The sequence below is a fragment of the Lycium ferocissimum genome, chromosome 1 (assembly GCF_029784015.1).
Source record: "Lycium ferocissimum isolate CSIRO_LF1 chromosome 1, AGI_CSIRO_Lferr_CH_V1, whole genome shotgun sequence".
Lineage (NCBI taxonomy): Eukaryota > Viridiplantae > Streptophyta > Magnoliopsida > Solanales > Solanaceae > Lycium > Lycium ferocissimum.
In genome coordinates, this window is record NC_081342.1 from 65,859,604 (window position 1) to 65,878,748 (window position 19,145).

Consider the following 19,145-nt stretch of genomic DNA (forward strand, 5'->3'; position numbering starts at 1 on the left):
ACGGTCCATACATCTTTCTACGGACCGTGAAAATCAAACTTCAGTGCAACTTTTCTGTAACTTTTAATTCTTGAACCCGAACTTCCCGATTTACCTGAAATATGATAAAAACACATCAAAACAACACATACTTGCCTAAAAACAAGTGAAACTTCTCGTAAAAGAGTATCAATTGTGCCACAATTTCCCGGCACATCAGCGGATAGAACCGCGAAGAAATCGGTGGGTATTCTTTATGATGTGCTTGTGAGAGTTGATCGGTTCATTTTCCCGGCCGACTTTGTAATTTTGGATTATGAAGTTGATTTTGAGGTGCCCATAATCGTGGGACGACCTTTCTTAGCTACGGGGTCTGCTATTATAGATGTGGAGAGAGGTGACCTAAAATTTAGAATGAATGATGAAGAGATCACCTTCATATTTGCAAATCGATGAAGCAACCGGCGGACATGAGTGTAGTGTCGATTATTGATACAATTGATGAAGCTATGAAGTCAATAATTAAGTACGAGCATGTGGGTGAGATGTTAGCAGCGGTCTTGATGAACTATGATGGGGGAAATGACAAAGAATTCGAGGAAACGGTTAATGTATTGATTGGGTTGGGGTCATACCACTACAATTCGAAAAAGCTTGATCTAAAAAATCGTGAAACACCTCCCGCAAAGCCCTCTATCATTGAGCCTCCCACTTTGGAACTCAAACCTCTTCCTTCATATCTGAGGTATGAAATCCTTGGGCCAAACAATATTTTTCCTGTGATAATTTTCGCCCGGTTGATGGAAGAACAAAGAGATAGATTATTGGCAATCTTGAAAAAGTACAAATAGGAAATTGGGTGGTGTATGGCGTATATCCAAAAAATTCCTCCCAGAATTTTCACCCATAAAATTCAACTTGATGAAGATTGTGAGCCTAGTGTTGAGCACCAAAGGAGGTTGAATCCTCCTATGCAAGAAGTTGTGAAAACAAAAATCATCAAGTGGTTGGATGCTAGTGTTGTGTACCCAATAACGGATAGCCCATGGGTTAGTCCAATCCAATGTGTGCCCAAAAAGGGTGGAATCACCATTGTGCCAAATGCCAAGAATGAATTGATTCCAACTCGTATGGTTACCGGTTGTAGGGTGAGCATGGACTATAGGAAGTTGAATCATTGGGCAAAAAAGATCACTTTCAAATGCCTTTCATGGATCAAATGCTTGACTGGCTTGCGGGAAGGGATTACTATTATTTTTTGGATGGCTACTCAGGGTACAATCAAATCACTATTTCCCCGGAAGATCAAGAGAAAACAACACTCACTTGTCCGTATAGGACTTTTGCTTTTAAGAGAACGCCCTTTGGGTTATGCAATACACCCACAACCTTCCAACGTTGCATGATGTCCATCTTATCCGACATGGTTGAGGAGTCCATTGAAATCTTCATGGATGACTTTTTCATAGTTGGGGATTCCTTTAATGAGTGCTTGGGGAATCTAGCCCAAGTATTAAAGAGATGTGAAGAAACGAACTTGGTTCTCAATTGGGAGAAATGTCACTTCATGGTAAGAGAAGACATAGTATTGGGGCACAAAGTTTTGGAGAAGGGGCTTAAGGTTGATCAAGCCAAAATTGAATTCATTGTTAAGCTTCCTCCCCCTATCTCGGTCAAAGGTGTCCGAAGTTTCCTTGGGCATGCTGGATTTTATCAAAGGTTCATCAAGGATTTCTTAAAAGTGGTCAATCCTCTATGCAAGTTATTGGAGAAGGAGTCAAAATTTGTGTTTGATAATGCTTGCTTAAATGCTTTTAATTGTTTGAAAGAGAAACTTACGTCGGCACCTATCATTATTGCTCTGGATTGGTGTAAGCCTTTTAAACTCATGTGTGATACTAGTGGGTTTGCAATGGGAGCCGTGCTTGGCCAAAAGCATGACAAGATCACTCATTCAATTTACTATGCAAGCAAAACACTCAATAGTGCCCAAATGAACTACACGGTCATCGAGCAAGAGTTGCTTGCCATTGTCTTTGCTTTTGATAAATTTTGTGCCTACTTATTGGGAACCCATGTGGTTGTTCACACCGATCAGGTGGCTCTTCGTTACCTCATGATAAAGAAAGAGGCAAAGCCGAGGTTAATACGTTAGGTACTTCTATAGCAAGAATTTGACTTTGAAGTCAAGGATAGGAAAGGTTGTGAAAATTAATTGGCGGACCATTTGTCTTGCCTAAGGCGGGCGTCCATCGTATCACCTTGAAATCAATGAATCATTTCCGAATGAGCAAGTGATGGCGGGGTCACATGATATAATTCTGTGGTATGCCGACTTTGCTAATTAACATGCTAGTGACATCATGCCGGAAGATTTGAATTTCCACCAAAAGAAAAAGTTCTTGAGTGATGTCCAGAAGTTCTATTGGGATGAGCCATATCTATTCTGAGTTTGCGCTGACAATGTCATAAGGTGATGCATTCTCGAAGTGGAGATGATGCCTATCATTGAGGCTTGTCTCCCATCACCGGTTGGTGGACACCATAGTAGCTCAAGGATAGCGGCTATGGTTCTTCAAAATAGCTTTTATTGGCCAATAATCTATCAAGATGCCCGTGACTTTGTGAAAGCTTGTGATCAATTTCAAAGGCGTAGAGGCATTTCAAGAAGGCATGAGCTACCAATGACACCGATTCTTAAAGTTGAGTACATCCTTGTGGCGGTGGACTATGTGTCAAAATGGGTGAAATCCGTCGCGCTCCCTAATAATGAAGGAGGAAGTGTCACCGCATTCTTGAAGAAGTATATCTTCTCAAGGTTTGGGAGTCCAAGGGCAATCAATAGTGATAGGTGCTCTCATTTACACAACCTCTCTTTTTGAGAAGTATGGATTCAAGCATAGAGTTGCCACCCCATACCATCCCCAAACCAATGGATAAGTTAAAGTGTCAAATAGGGAGATCAAGAGTATACTCTCCAAAACGACTAATGCAAATAGGACCAATTGGTCAAAGAAGTTGGATGATGCTCTATGGGCTTACCGAACGGCTTAAAAGACACCAATCGGTATGTCTTTTTATCAATTGGTGTTTGGCAAAAGCTTGTCATCTTCTGGTGGAGCATGAACATAAGGCATTGTGGGCCTTGAAAAAGTTAAGTCTAGATGGGGTGATGCCTCAAACTTGAGGATGGAACAACTTAATGAGTTGGATGAATTCTGATTTAGAGCTTATGTTAGCTCTTCACTCTACAAGGCCCGTATGAAGCACTTCCATGATAAGAAGATCTTGCAAAGAGAATTTAGCCCCGGGGATCATGTGTTATTGTTTAACTCAAGGCTCCGCTTGTTTACCGAAAAATTGAAATCCAAATGGTCCAGTCCCTTTGAAGTAACACAAGTGTTCCCACATAAAGCAATAGAAATTGTTAGCCCGGATGGAGAGCATTTCAAAGTGAATGGGCAGTGGGTTAACCACTACTTGGGCTTACCCAATGAATTGAAGACGATTGAGATCACCTACCTCAATGAACCATGAAACGGGTGAAACCGTTGGGGCGCGACGTAAAATCAAGCGCTTCTTGGGAGGCAACCCAAACTTTTATTTTCGCATTTTTTCTTAACTTTTGTTTGAGTGTGTAGGATGCAAAGTTATAAGGAAATGGAGTGGAAACACCTATGCCTCTTGGGGAGGTTGAAAAATCAGAGAAGTAAGCAAAGTTACCGAAGTTGCGGCTAAAATGCGGCACCGCATCTGTGGATGCGGTGTAGTTTGCGGTCGCAACTTCAACTCAGTGATTGGCCAGTGACCAATTCAAAAATGCTGAAAATGCGAGCACTTTTTAGTTCTGCATCTCTAATATGCTGGCGCATTTGTGTTCACATCTCTCAGTCAAGGACACGTCAGGTAAGGGTAACGTGCGGAGTTAACACGGGGTCACAAACTTCAAATACGACTGCATTCTCACCGGAAGTTGCACGAGTATAAAAGGAACTTTAAAACTCTTATTTTTCACTTTTCCCCCCTCTAAGCCTCCAACTGTTAGACTTCACCGCTATTTCAAAATTGTCGGTTTCAAGCAACAATCTCGCTCAACCGACCCTTAAAGAGCACAACACCCTTCCAAATCTCACCATTTGTGCTCCCATTTGCCCTAAATCGATTCAAGTGCACACATAACCTTCACGCCTCTAATTTCTTAAGGTATGTAGATGGATCTTCGATTTTAATGTGAATTTCATTTGAATGATCATGTTGAGCACGTTTATCATAGTCTTAGACATTATTGGTGTGCATAAACTTGTGATTATCCTCTGTTTGTAAGAACACTATATATGTGGCATTGCTTAGTAACATGTTAAATTCTTTAGATTTTGGGGTTGTTATTGTTTGATTATCATTTGGGAAGGGTGTATTCATATTTGGGAGGGGGAATTAGGTTGCTTTAGAGCTTAAATTTGAAAAACGGCGATTAGGGTTTTAAAATTTGGGGACAACTATGGAGATGCGACCGCATTCTGAGTAAGCGGAGTCGCATCTCGGCATAACCTTTATAGTAAAGGGGGCCAAATCCCTGAGTATGCGATCGAGATGCATCACTGTTACATATAGATGCAGTCACATCTTTCTCCGCATATCCTTTCCCAAATTGGCAGTGAGGACTGCAAATTGCATAATTTTGCGGTGCATTTGCGAACCAGTATATTGCGTATGCGGTCGCATTTTCACAAACGCGGCGCCGCATACTCTTTATACGGCCACAAACTCATCCATTCTCTCCTACTATTTTCCTGTTTCTTTGGCATTGTTGATAGTTTATTACTTTCCTTTTAAACTAGAAACTAAAAAAAATAGTTAATTGCTTTCCGTTAATCAAAAACAACAAAAATATTTTTGTTTTTCTCTTGGCCTAATAGGTATTGATTGTAAAGCATGACTTGTGGAAAGTCAATTGCTTAGAAAAACCCATCAGATATCAGTAGTAGGTTTAGAAGGAAAAAGAGGCGACCCTCCAAGGCCCCAACACAAGAAGGATCAACCCTAGGTGTGGGTCCATCCACCACTCCCTCTGGATCTCGACTGATACCCCGTACCTGGCACTTTCTTCCACTTTCTTGTCCAATTATTGAAACAACAATTGGAAGTAAGGATTCAATATAAAGAGGGCCTCCAGTTTAATGACAAGTGAGTGAAAGAGCATTATGACAACAAACGCACCTTTAACCTTGAGAAGCATATTAGTTTTAGGGGCTCCCTGAATCCTTCCTCTGTATTATGGAGTAGCTTGAATGAAGAAACTGGATAGTGTTCACTAAATCCCTCGGGGTCTTTATTCCACAGATAGTACGAGAGTTCTATGCTAGCATCGGGGCATCTATAGGGAAGAAAAAGCAATATCAGAAAGGGTGCATGATTCGAGGGGTGATGGTGCCCATAGTCCACGAGGGGATCAACATCAAATACGACGGGGAACATGGCACGCTTCATCGGGAGTATGAGGAAAAGATTTAGAAGGAAGTGGTCGACGGTCAAAGGCCTTGGTTGGATGAGGTTCTTGCAGCCCCGGGTACTACTCCTCTGTGGATTCATCCAAAGACCGACATCTATAAGGCCAGTTTCAACATTGAGGCCAAGTTCTAGTTATCCTTCATTAGCAGTCGGTTTTGGCCATCACAGAATGAGACATTAGTGGGTATTCAAAAGGCCGTATTGATTGCTTGTATCATGACAGGGGTGCACATAAATATGGGTCGGATTATGTATTATCACATTATGGACAGAGCTTGGAAAACTACGAGGTCTATCCCATTCCCTTGTCTGATTACAGCCTTATGCCATAGGCACGAGGTGCCAGTGTTCAAACAGGTTGACAGAGAGTGCTTCACTATAGGTGTGGTTAATATTTTAAGAACGGAGGATAAACAGAGAGTGCTTCACTACGGGTGTGGTTAATATTTTGAGAACGGAGGATAAAGATAACCCGAAGAAGAAGATGAGAAAGTGGAGAGCTCAGACGATCAATTTGACAGTTGGGTTATAGGACCTCGCGAGGCCTGCCGCAGCTACCATCCCTACACCATCCAGCACAGCTTCTGGGGCTGCTTTCACAAGCACAGCTGCGGGGTCCATAACTAGTGGCACCCTACCACCTACTACAGATACCCCGCCTCTGGGTGTGCAGTCCCCGTTAATTGACGATTTCTGAAACATGGCACGCACAGTAGGCTCAGTGGACTCTAAGGTTACTAAATTTATCCGGACCATTACGGATATGATTTAGAAAGCGGTAGCGGAGTCCCATAAACAGGTTGAGGCAAGAGTTGTAAGTTTGGAGAAAAGAGTTGAGAAGCTCGAGGCAGGTGATACCGAGCATATGAGAGGAGTGAAGAGTGACCTCGCTAAGCTGAGGATCGATTTTTTTACCTCTCGGACCCACTATTTGAGGTTATGAGCACTACGGGTGCCATGGTCGATGAGGTCGGGAGAGGCCAACTAGAGGCAGATCAGAGTTCGTCTAACCACACTACAGTTGCAGGTGATCCACAGAGAGTTGGGGATGATGAGTATAAAGAGCTGGTTGACTTTGAGACGCTCTCTGATGCCTCCGAGGATTTGCTCCAGATCGCTTTCGCAGCCTCTATTCAACATGGGCATCATGTTGCTCGCACTGATGAGGAGCTTGAGTAGGATATGTAGAGAACTAGGGAATATTACATCATGGATCTTATGTCCCGAAAGAGGAAGGGAACTGATGCTCAGTCCCCACCAGCTGATGGAGCGACTTCTTCACATCCCCAGATTCCAGACTCCACACCGGTCGATACCACTGTTGAGACCATCATTCATCCACTAAGCCTAGTTTAGCTCCTTCTGATGCATTTTGAGATGACGCTTGATGCGTCATAGGGAGTCTCACCTCTTGTTGATTATGTATGATGCATTGGAGACAATGTAATGTTTTTAGTTTGGGGTGAGTAGCTTGAGTCTCTCATATTGTTTGGATATTTTATCTTGGATGTTTTGTTCTTTATTCTTGTAAGCTTGTTTTGTTGGATATTGTGGATTTTTACTTGATGTTTTGTTGTAATGTTTGCCCATGTTTTGTAAGTATTAGCTATATCCTTGTCTTTTCTTAGCCGGGGTTCTTTTCCCAAGAATGCTAATAGTCTTTTGAACCCATTTTTTTAGGTAGCTTAAGTCGGCTTGTCCCAATGATAGATATGTGGGCGATTTCTTACGGGAATTAAAACTTATAAGGTCGGGAGGACATCATAACTTGTTTGGTACTAATAGAGTTAGTCTTTTGCATGTGAAGCATTTAATTGAGCATACCCTTCCTAATGCATAGGAAAGAATGATCTTTGTGACAACTTGCTGAATCATTTTGTGACTCTTTACCTACTAGTCTACTTTGGATTATAAGATATTGCTCTATTGGTTCTTGCTTAGAAAGTGAAATTGATCCATCTTAACTGGTTCATATGCAATGTGTGGTGAGTGTTTGCTGAATAATTCTTGTGCTTACTTTTATCATCTAGAACTTGCTCGATTAGTCTTTCAATGCTAATTTTGATTATGTTGGTTGGAGAGATGACTTTGGGCTATCTTTGTGATATTGAGCCTCTTTAGCCTTTCTAGCCTACCATTGTATAAATATTATCACTAGTAACCCCATTTGAGCCTATGACCTTTTCTTTGATTTCCACATTACAAGCCTACCCTTTTTGATGAAATTCTCTCTTTTGAACCTTTCCCTCCTTGAACATTAAAATTGTGAACATGAGGCCAAAAGCCTAAGTTGGAGGTGTTGGTGTTGGTGTTTCTTGAGAAGTGGTGAAGAATTGTGTTGTGATTTTGTAAGTAAATGCCTATTAAAAAATATAAAAAATATTTTAGCAATAATTGAGGGGAAACTAGAATGCAAAGGAAGGAGCAATGTGTTGTAATGAAGAGGAAAGTGGACAGAGAGTTAAATGAAAAGTGTGTGTGGTGTTCAAAGAGGGCATAGTCACTTGTATCCCAAATACTTATCCTACCCGCCCCTAAGCCTACATTACAAGCTTGAAAAAGTCTTTATGTGATTTCCAACCAAACATTCTTGAGTTAGTGATGAATGAAAATAAGGGCAAGCATATGGTATGATATTTATTAGCACTTGAATTTCTTTGTTGAGTGTGAGTGATTTTGTGTTATGTCTCGTGTGTTATTGTTGTGAATATAGTGATTTTGGGACTTTTTTTCTTGTGAGGGCATATGAATTACGATAGATTAGTGATGTTAAAACAACTTCCAAGTTGAATCAAATGAGCATATATCTAATAAGCTAGTGGTTTTGAAACACTTATTGAGGCTTGAGTGTTGTTGCTTGATTGTTTTTTAAACTCCATTGTATTCTTAAAATCGTATTTGGAAATGAGAGAGTTATTCGGTTAAAGATTCACATGCTTGTAGCCTAATTATTGGTACCAACCGATAGTCATATGGATTTCATGTTGTTAGTTGAGTCTAGTTTGAGTCATAAGTTTTGTGTTGTTTGCTTGAGGACAAGCAAAAGGTTAAGTTGGGGGTGTTGATAAGTCGTGGATTTTCAGGCTTTCTACATCCACTACTTATGCTTTTTAGGAGTCATTTCAAGTATTTTTCTCTATTTCTATTATGTTTTTGTGTGTTTTCACGTTTTGTGAGTTCAAGGGCATAAAGGGAACAAATTGGCAAAAAAGGAGAAAAACGATGAGAATGCGGCTAAGATGCGGTTGCAAGTAGTGTTGCACAAATCAATAGAGAGAAAAAGGAGAAAAATGATGAGAATGCGGCTAAGATGCAGTGGCAAGTCATGTTGCACAAATCAACAGAGAGTTTGCCAAAATATAGCAAGATGAGACGCAAGATACGGCACCGCAAACTCCAAAATATGGTCGCATACTCCAAATCTGAGCAACTAGCGAATCAGACAAAGTGCACCAGAATGCGGAGTACATGCGACACCGCAAACTCCAGATGCGGTCGCACACTCTTGTTGTGACCGCATACTTTGTGCCGCATGTCATCATTTAGGCAATTTTTATACTTTTTGTTCTCTCTCTCTCTCTATATATATACATGTGCCTAGGTTTTTGTGAACATTATTGAATATTCCTTGGACAGACTTTATTGTTGTCTTTTAGCCATTAGCGTCATTGAATAGTGGTGGTTGCAAGCTTTTAAGGAGAATCTTCCTCCTTTTTGTCATCTTCTTCCATTAATCATTGTAAGCTTTATGAATATTCTCTTTACCATTGTATTGTATTTAATGAACATGAGTAGCTAAACCATTTAGCTAAGGTTATGGACCAAATGTGTTAGTTAATTATGTGATTGGGTTTTTATATTTCAACTACATTTCCATGTTAAAGATGTTTTTCTATTTAACTCTTCAAGCTTTAATTACTTTTAATGGTGGCCAACATTATTTGTGCCTAAATACTTTTCCTTTGCTTGAGAAAGAAAGTAAAAGCTAGGAAAAGAGTTAGATAAGCAAGGAGTTAGGGGTTTAAACCCCATCTAATAACTTGAGCTAGAGATAGGAAAGCTAACTTGAAATAAAATGGGTGTTCACATTTCTACATTCTAAGGATTGAGAAAGCTTAGTAATGACATTTATCAATTTGGTTGAGAGACTTTTGATAAATCAACGTAGCCCATGTTTAATTACATCTGGACATATAGATGAGTTGATTTGATACCAAATTGCATTACTCTCTATTGGAACCACAACCTTAGTCCTTTTACCAATAGATTATCTTATTAACAACAATTAGCGATAAATTAAGTTAACAATCTTTAAACCAATCATTACTATACCCCCTTTCCTAGAAATATAGACTAACAGTCGAGCGTTACACTTAACAAGTATATTTCTTCATTGTATTCTCTATGAGATTCGATCCCAACCTTGTTGGGCTCTATATTTGACAATGACTGCTTACTCCTATTTTAAAAGGTGTAATTTGGGCATATCAGCGCTCTTCTAGATACACCGATTAACATTCACTGACAGGGCATGCTGCTCCACTTTCCAAGGCGAACGATTTCTTCTGCTGGCTATTTAAATGGATGACCTCGCTTGTATTTCACCATCCTCACGTTCACTCCTTTTTTTTAATGCAAACCCAGTTCCTGGCCCTCTTGACCTCCCTTCTTACAATGTCTTCATCGTCCACATCTTCATCTTTCGACCTTACTCTCGCAAGCATGTGAGAACAATTAGGCGCTACTTCAGTGGTATTCGTCCGCCGCCAATTCTCGTCTTCATCAATCACCCGAACGATAAACCTAGGTTCCTCTGCGTTTATCATCATCCCCTCCAATTTTAATTTCGAGAGGGATCTTTGCGCCGACCTTCAGTACGTATCTGTGGAAGGCATTACTTCTCTGATTGATGACTCCACCATCCCCCAAGTCCGTATCAACTGTTGATGGGGGCCTGAGGTTGATGTATTACCCCCCCTGTCAATGCCAATATCACCCGATACATGCCGAGCATGTCTATGATCTACACTTACCCAGTTACCATCGGATTTGACCTCCCGATCCACGAAGTTATCGAGGCCTTCTGTCGCTGGTACGATGTTTGTTCGGGACAACTGGCCCGCCAGACTTAAAGAATAGTCTGCTGCCTACAGCACCTGGCGGACCTTGCTAACCTTCCGGTTACTCTGGATCACTTGATCCACCTCTATTCCCCCCGAAATACTTCGTGAGGGAATGATAAACCTTGCTTTTCGAGGCTCCTGAGGTCTCATTATGAGTTTCGAGGATGATCACGATCGAGAATGGTGTGATCGGTTCGTGATCCGCACCGGCCACCTTCACGACCCTGTCCGTGGCCCTCTTCCAGAGCAGTGGAACAGCGCTTGTGACTATCTGCTCTCTTGTCTTCTTATATTTTCTCCTTATCCTTCCTTGTGTGCTCCTTCTAACTTTATCTCCCACACTTTTCTAGCGGCCCTCGTTGTACCTCAACCCTTGCCGGATATTTTCAATTGGGTGATGGGTACTCTCCGTGCCTCTAGTAATGTTGAACGGACCTGGAGAGATATATCCGTCGATAGATGGAAAGGCAAAAATCATGGTTAATGCCTCTTTCTTACCCTCGTTACCTTGCTGCTTGAATCTTGGGGTATTATTCTGACCTCTTTCATATTTTTCAGGTCTCCCCCCTCGAGGGGCTTCAGCCCGGAAGGTGCCTTCCTGGGAAAAGGCTTGAATGGGTATTGCCGAGGTGGTCGCAGAAGTGGGAAGTTGCAGGAAGTGTGCGCTTTCAAATGTCGCCGCGGCGTCTTCCTCCGAGGGGATTGGTTCACGGGTAAAAACGCATCGCCGACTAAGTGTGTACCTGAGGGAGAAAATGCAAAAGATAGTCCATATGGGGGAAGATGATGAAGGGGCCGCTAAGGCCGGGAGCGCGAGGGTCCCTTCCACTAAGGTTGTTGTGGGGCCGGGAGCTAGTGAAACCCAACTCGGGTGTATAGGAGGTGGCGCGCCCCTTTTACAAATGTAAGCGCTGGCCCTTCCATTCCACCATCTCCTGCTACTAGTTCGGGCCTTGGTTTGGAGGCTTCCCTGACCCATCTTGTGGGTATTTTTCTTCAGATAATACTAGTCGTTTATTCCTTATCAGTCATTCTTAGAGCGAACGCATGCATTAAGTTTGTCTGTTTATCTCTCTCAGTCGAGGTCGCTTATGCTCGCCTTGTCGAGCTTTTCAGAACGAGGCCTCCTTCTTCCTCTCATGGTGTGGAGAAGCTGACGGAAAAGAACTAGTGCCTTCGGGATGATCTTGCCCAACTTTGGACAAAGAATAGGGGTCTTCAAGCCCTGAAAACCACCTTGGAGCTTCGATAGGAAAAGCCCAAGCAAGCTCTGGCAACTCGGGAGGACACCTTTCGGACCATTACTATGGCTCGCTAGTTGCTGTAGAAGAGGTTAGACTGGGCGGAGGCTGAGCATGATGCTGCAAAGAGGCGGGCGTGAGCCACTGAAACTTCCCACGCCCGGCTCAGAGCCCAGAACCAGCGCTTGGTGCTTCGTCGAGAGGCCGAACCACGGAGGTCCATCTTGCTTCAGGATTGTGCCATCCTCCACACCCGGCCCTAATAGATACAGAGGTGGATTTAGGTGCAGTCGAGGCAGATATGGACGATCTTTGTGATGAAACGCCTCCTTCCTCTGATGCCTCCGTTGGCTCCTTGGGCGGTGAAGATATTCCCCTCCCTGGCGTAGCTTTGTAAGTCTTAAGCCTTTAGACATTTGTTTGGAGGCCTTCTTTAGGATGCCTTGGGAAGATAACTAGCTTTCGACTTTTGTGAATTTTCTGCTGGCCTGCGTGCCCTTTATGAATACTTCTATTTTTTTCAGGCCTGCACGCCATTTGTGTTTGATCTATATTTCAAGGCTCGTGTGCCCTGTCAACTTTGATTTTGGGCTTCCGTACTCCTCTTATTTTTGGATCTCTAGGGCATGTATGTCTTGAATTATTTTTTATGCGAGCCTTCGCGCTCTCTTTGCTCCTCATTCATTGACGATTATTAGTTTGCTTTCAACCTTGATTTCTCGTTACTGCATTTTGACATGCGCTTATTTTGTGCAACAATTGTGATCATAAAATGACTTGTTGGCTTTTTATTTTGCACTTAACCGTCAAGGCGTGACCGCTATGCCCGTCTACCTGAACTATGATAATATTCGAGCGTTCGTTGTTTAAGTTAAGATATAATGACCGGTGCACGCTTATGTCATTTTTGCGTTTTGTGTTTGAGGTCATCAGTCCTAACCCAATCCAGGAATGTCACTTCCGGAAGCGCTTTCGCGATATTGGGGATCTAATCATCCAATTTGCAATGAAGAAGGGCCCTCAATTTTCGGCGTTGATGGGGAAGACGTCTCGACCCCATTTAATGGCACAAAGGTTGATGGAACCTGCATGCTCGGAGGCTCTACGACCATGTCGTGTGTTAGAAGCGGTTTTGCAGAGCCGTGAGACTTTCGAGTTCGATTTTGCCCCAAACGTTTTCTTTTAATGTTGCTTTTGATGACAATAATTGAGAAATAAGTGGTGATTCTTATTTCATTCCAGCTGGGATGAGCTGGCCATCCCATTAATACATGAGCTTTTTTAGGGCTTTTACAGAGTTCCCATAAGATTTACAAAAAAAAAACAAGGCGGGGTGGACCTGCTACTCGTCGTTAATGTGTCTTCGGGAAAATCTGTTTAGGGAGTTTTGCTCTTTCCTCCGGTTGTATCCCTTCATTAGCTAAGTACGATACGCTTCTAAAAAGTTTCCTTGTTAAAAGCCTTGCCGGTAAAACCCATTTGGGATAAAACCTCGGTCAAGAAAAAGAGTGCAACGCACATCCTAGGTTCGATTGTAACAAGTCTTTCTAGGGGCAGCTGTCAAGAAGAAGAAGCAAGTTCACGCAAGATAAATATTTTGAGAACATACCTGAAACCTTTTCTAGAGATAAAATCTCTTGAGGTGGCTGACATTCCTACTATTTTTCAATTCCTTTACATGCTCGTCCTTGATCCGATAAGATCCCTTGCCCACAATCCCTACTATTTGGTACGGGCCTTCCTAATTAGGCCCTAGTTTGCCTACCTTGACATCCCCGGTCGCGAGCGTGACCTTCCATAGGATATAATCCCCAACCTTGAAGTGCCTCAAATTCGTCTTTCTGTTAAAATATCTTTTGACCCTATGCTTTTGTGCCACCATTCTTATAAGCGCCATCTCCCTGCGCTTTTCTAACAGATCCAGGTTAATTGCCATTGCTTGTCATGCCCCAAAACCCACCCTAGACGTGACCGGCATCCGATGCCATGAACAACATCGGAGAACCTTATAGATCAATAACCGTTAAGTCCATTTTTAATAATCTTTCATTAATAGTTTAAGAGATGTTATAATTGACTAATTAAAGATCATGGTCATAATTTATGAAACCAAAAAATCAGCGGAAGTCTTACTCAACATTTAAATTAAAACGTGGCAACATGCCTCCATAAAACATAAGAGACATCCAAGACGCTACCCACAAGTTAATAACTATCTATGGAGCTTCTAAGAAAATAAACTCACTCAGGACACAGCCTGAAACTGCTAAAAAGTAATAATTGACTCAATAAAAACCCACAAAAAAAGGTGTGGGCTCACTAACAATCTGGAAAGTAGCAAGTACTCCTAATCTGCGAGATCTTTCTGTACCTGCTCTTCTTCGTTACCTAACATACCATCAAAAACAACAATAGTATGCCTGAGTGTTGGGTACTCAGTGAGTGGCTCGGGGACAATAAGTAATATAACAAAATAATACAATAATGATTAGTGAAAACAGTTCCAATAGAATAATTTGAAATCAAAGACAAGATCAATCGTACAAGTCAAAATCATCAATAGAAAACCATCAAGACAAGTATATATCTTTTCCAATTCAATATACCATTTATTACCATTTGAGTCTTTTCCATTCGAGACCAATATCATCAACAAGCCACTCACAGGAGAACAAATTCATTATCATCGATAAGCCACTCACAGGCAACAAAGATACGAAACAAGCCACTCACAGACAACCAAGATACGAACAAGCCACTCACAGGTAGATCAAATAATCAATACTCCAGGATAGGAAATCATGGAGACTAATCATCCTCTGGACTAGCACAGCAATAGATGCACCGAGCTATACGCCTCAGAGGTCAATCGTCCTCTGGACTGACACAACAATAGATGCACCGGGCTATACGCCTCGGAGGTCAATCGTCCTCCGGACTGACATAGCAATACTCGTATCAGTATGTTAGGATCCATAACAGCTAATCGTCCAGACAGATTGCCCATACAGACCCAAACACAAATAAGATACAAATCATAGCATATTAGCCAAATCATCAATCATGGCATAGGAGCCGAATCCCAAGTCATATCATGATAGCCAAATTATTCCTCATGGATTATGTTCATCTTCCCATTATAGGGGTACATCAATTCATTTCAGTCTTAGAAAACAGACTCACTTCTTTAAACAAGTTTCATGTTCAACACAATCCATTTGTAGAGCATTCACATGAGATAATCAAGATTTCCAAATATCAAGTTTAAACATCCCTTAAGGATAATTCGAGTTCAAATACCAAAGCTTTATATCTCAATCTTTAATCATCCCTTACAGAGGAAAAAAATCATGAATACTTATATAAAATATAGTACAAACCAGGTTTAATGTGGGCTTGTCCTCGCGCACAAACCACAACCAAAGTCAACACAAATCGTTCAAAGTATGTTCAAAAAGAGACATACCTCAATTCCCGCTATATCGCTACCAAATGGATTTTTTGAGGTTCAACAATGACGCTACAATTGATTTAGATGGGAAAGATTAGATCTTTACACTTTTCTCTTGAATTCCTACCCTTTTTGAAAACTAGGGTTTATAAGCCGATTCCGTGTTCTTGCTTTCATGCAATTCACCTATGGATTCTAATGATATATAAATGATGTATAGACACCAAAAAACCCCCATAACCATACTTGAATTTCATAAACTTACCTCACGATGAATTCCCAACAATTATCCTCTTCAACCGCTCTTGAATTGAATTCTCACAATCTATGGAATAGGTGACGTTTCTAATGTTAATCTTTGTCAGATTGAGGTATTAATCATGGGGTTTGAGTAAGAACTTAATTTATAGGTTTAGGGGAGACCTTAGGGTTGTTTTCTCTGCAAAAGACGATTTAGAACGAAGTCTAGAATATGAAAAATGACATAAAATCGTCTAAGGGTCGTATTTAGAGGTCTGGACATTTTGGACCTCACACCTCGCTGAGCAAGGCCTATGGCAAGCTCCTAACTCTCTTTGAGCCTCGCTCAGTGAGGTCTCCTTTCCATTTCACACTAAGCCAAAATTTTACGATTTGCGATTGTGTCGATAGCGTTCAATAAAACGGGCATAACTCCTAGAATAGAGCTCCTTTTGAGCTCCATAATATACTATTGGAAAGGTATTTCAAAGGGACAAAACTTCATGCTTTAACTTTTCTCAAATTATTAATGGATTTTCATGTAAACAGGCTAGAAGTCAGGCCTACCGAAAACTTAGTCAATTCTATCGAATCCTACACACCTCACTATTCGTGTTGGTCTTAAATCAACTATTTTAACCCAAATTCATCTTGATAGGACTTCATATGTCTAAAATGTCACATTAATACTCTTTCAACAAGTTCACACCTAATCCTAATTTACAGAGTGTTACATTGCTTCCCTGTTGGACTCCTTCGTAGTGTGGGTGTACCTGATGCTGGGCTCTTCGATTTCTATGGGTATTAGGGCTTCTGCCCCCATACACCAGGGAGAACAAAGTTTGCTCAGTGCTAGTTTTAGTCGTGGTCCTGTATGCCCATAACACTCCAGGAAATTCCTCTAGCCACCTTCTTTTTGCATCTTCCAGTTTCATCTTCCAGTTTCATCTTAATGTTCTGGACCAAAATCTTGTTAGTGGATTCTGCCTGACCATTCGCGCACGGGTAGTACGGGGAAGAGGCTACATGCTTGAACTTCAACCTCTCTAGGAACTTGGTGATAATTGCCCCCACGAACTTAGGACCATTATCACATGTGATTTCCGCAGCACCTCGAACTTGCATATGATATGGTCCCAAATGAAATCTATCACCTCATTTTCTCAGATCTTTTTATATGCCTTTGCCTCTACCCATTTTGAAAGATAATCCGTCATTACCAGCAAGAACCTGACATTTCCCATTGCCCCCGGCATCAACCCCACGATATCCATCCCCCCGCCCCCTTAAGAAGGGCCACGGGGCCATAACCGAATGGAGTAATTCTATAGGTCGGTGTATCATAGGAGAATGCCACTGACACTTGTCGCATTTTTGAATGAAAGCTTTAGCATCTTCCTCCATTCGAACCAATAGTACCCAGCTCTTACTATCTTCTGAACCAAAGACTCATATCTGAAATGATTCCCCGCAACTTCCCTCGTGTATTTCTCTCATCACATATTTCGCTTCTGTCGGCCCCAGATATTTGGCCAGTGGTCCGAGGTACGACCTATGGTATAACTCCCCCTTATCCATGCAGCACCGCATGACCTTGACTCTTATAGCTCGTGCGACTTTGGTATTGTCGAAGAGAGTCTCGCTCTGTAAGTAATTCACGATGTCATTCCGCCAGTCCCATGTCAAACTGCTAGTGTTTACCTCGTGCAAGCTCGGGTCCAGGATGGAGTGCAATAGGTGAACTATAGAATCCATCCCTGCCTCTGTCGTATCGGTCGAAGACCCCGGATTTGCTAAGGCATCTGCATACACGTTCATTTCTCGAGGGATTTGAGTCGCTTTCCATTCCGAAAGTGAGACGACAGCGTCACAACTCTGTTCAAATACTCATCTGCTCATATTTGTCTTCGTATTAGCCGAGGATCTGGTTTACGATTAGCCGAGAATCATTTTTTAATTCCATATTTTCAGCCCCTAGCCCTCGAGCCAACTCCAATCCTGTAATCGCGGCCTCATACTCGGCCTCATTGTTAGTTAAAGGTAAACATTTAATGGCTTTCCTAGCCGTGGCCCCTGAAGGGACGTTCAAGATAATTCCCAACACTGTTCGTTTTGCGTTTACGGCCCCATCCATATACAAGACCCATTCCCCGAAAGCGACCTCGGATTCCCGAATCGCTTCCTTTTAGGCACATGACATCATGCTCGGATTGTAGTCAGTGACAAAATCTGCTAAGGCTTACGATTTGATGGCAGTCCAGGGTCGATGTTGATATCATATGTACATATTTCAATCGACCAATCTACTAACCTACCCGAAAACTCGGGTTTGTGCAAGATGTTTCTTAAAGGAAAAGTAGTTACCGAACAGATCGGGTGGCATTGGAAGTACGACCTTAGTTTTTGGGCCACGACCACTGGGGCCAGGGCTAGCTTTTTGAGGTATGGGTAACGTAGCTCGGCCTCAGTTATGGCCTTACTGATATGATAAACAGGGGATTGCGTGCCTTTTTCTTTGCGGATGAGCACAACACTTACCGCGGTTTCTGAAACAGCCAAATAGACTAGTAGGGGTTCTCGTTCCTTCGATCTCGCAAGTAGGGGCGGGTTTGATAGGTATTGTTTCAGATCCCTCAAAGCTTGCTAACATTCCAAGGTCCATTCAAAAAAAAATTCTTTTTAAGCACATTGAAGAACTTCTGGCACCACTCGACAACCGTGATATGAATCTTCCTAATGAAGCCACTCTCCCCACTAACTATTGCACCTTTCTGGCGCTATCAAGGACGTTCGGTATTTGTTCGATGGATCGAATGTGGTCTGGGTTGAACTCAATGCCTCTGTTGGACATGATGAACCCCAAGAATTTACCTGATACCACTCCAAAGATGCATTTTCTGGATTCAGCTTTAGGTTGTAAGCACGACGAATATCAAATGCTTCCTGAAAATATCTTATGTGTTCCTCTGTTCCCAGGGATTTAACAATTATGTCATCCAAATAAATTTCAACACTCCGGCCTATCTGATATTGAAACATCTGACGGGTCAGCCAATTAAAAGTGACCCTCGCATTTTTCAAGTCAAACGGCATGACATTATAACAGTAAGTCTCGTGCTCCGTGATAAAGAAAATGTTTTCCTGGTCCGCGAGGTCCAACCGAATTTGGTCAAACCCTGAGAACATGTCCAGAAAACTAAGCAGTTTGTGCTCGTCCACTGAATCGACCACCTAATTGAGGCGGGGCATAGGGCACCAGTTCCTCAATCATACTTTATTTAAATTTTTCAAATCTAAATACATTCGAAAGCCATCAGACATCTTAGGGAGTACCACGACATTAGCCAACCAATTCGGGTATTTCACCTCTCTCATTGCTCCACGCTTAATGAGTCGGGACATCTCCTCTTTAGCGAATCGATTACGCTCCCCCGACATCGGACGCCTTTTCTACTTAATCGGCTGACAGTCAAGACATATGCTTAGCTTATGAATGACTAACTCCGGAGGGACGCCTGCAATATCTAAACCTAACCAAGTGAAGCTATTCATGTTATGTGTTAAAAACTTAAGCAATTTCCCCCAGAATTTTGGCCCCAAGCT

At 42.0% G+C, this 19,145-nt stretch overlaps 2 protein-coding genes across 2 annotated transcripts; both read left to right on the forward strand.

Moving 5' to 3' along the window:
* The first annotated feature begins 845 nt into the window (after positions 1-845).
* On the forward strand, positions 846-1,385 carry LOC132066492 (uncharacterized). Its single transcript, XM_059459798.1, has one exon. It carries the CDS (start codon positions 846-848, stop codon positions 1,383-1,385), a length of 540 nt encoding a protein of 179 aa, XP_059315781.1.
* A 1,089-nt stretch (positions 1,386-2,474) lies between these two features.
* LOC132066500 (uncharacterized) lies at positions 2,475-2,861 on the forward strand. The gene has a single exon (XM_059459806.1). The coding sequence runs from the start codon at positions 2,475-2,477 to the stop codon at positions 2,859-2,861; it is 387 nt and encodes a 128-aa protein (XP_059315789.1).
* The last annotated feature ends 16,284 nt before the right edge of the window (positions 2,862-19,145 follow it).

Excerpts from the sequence above, each read along its gene's own strand:
- LOC132066492 (XM_059459798.1), top strand. The coding sequence starts at position 846 with ATGGCGTATATCCAAAAAATTCCTCCCAGAATTTTCACCCATAAAATT.
- LOC132066500 (XM_059459806.1), top strand. The coding sequence starts at position 2,475 with ATGATGCCTATCATTGAGGCTTGTCTCCCATCACCGGTTGGTGGACAC.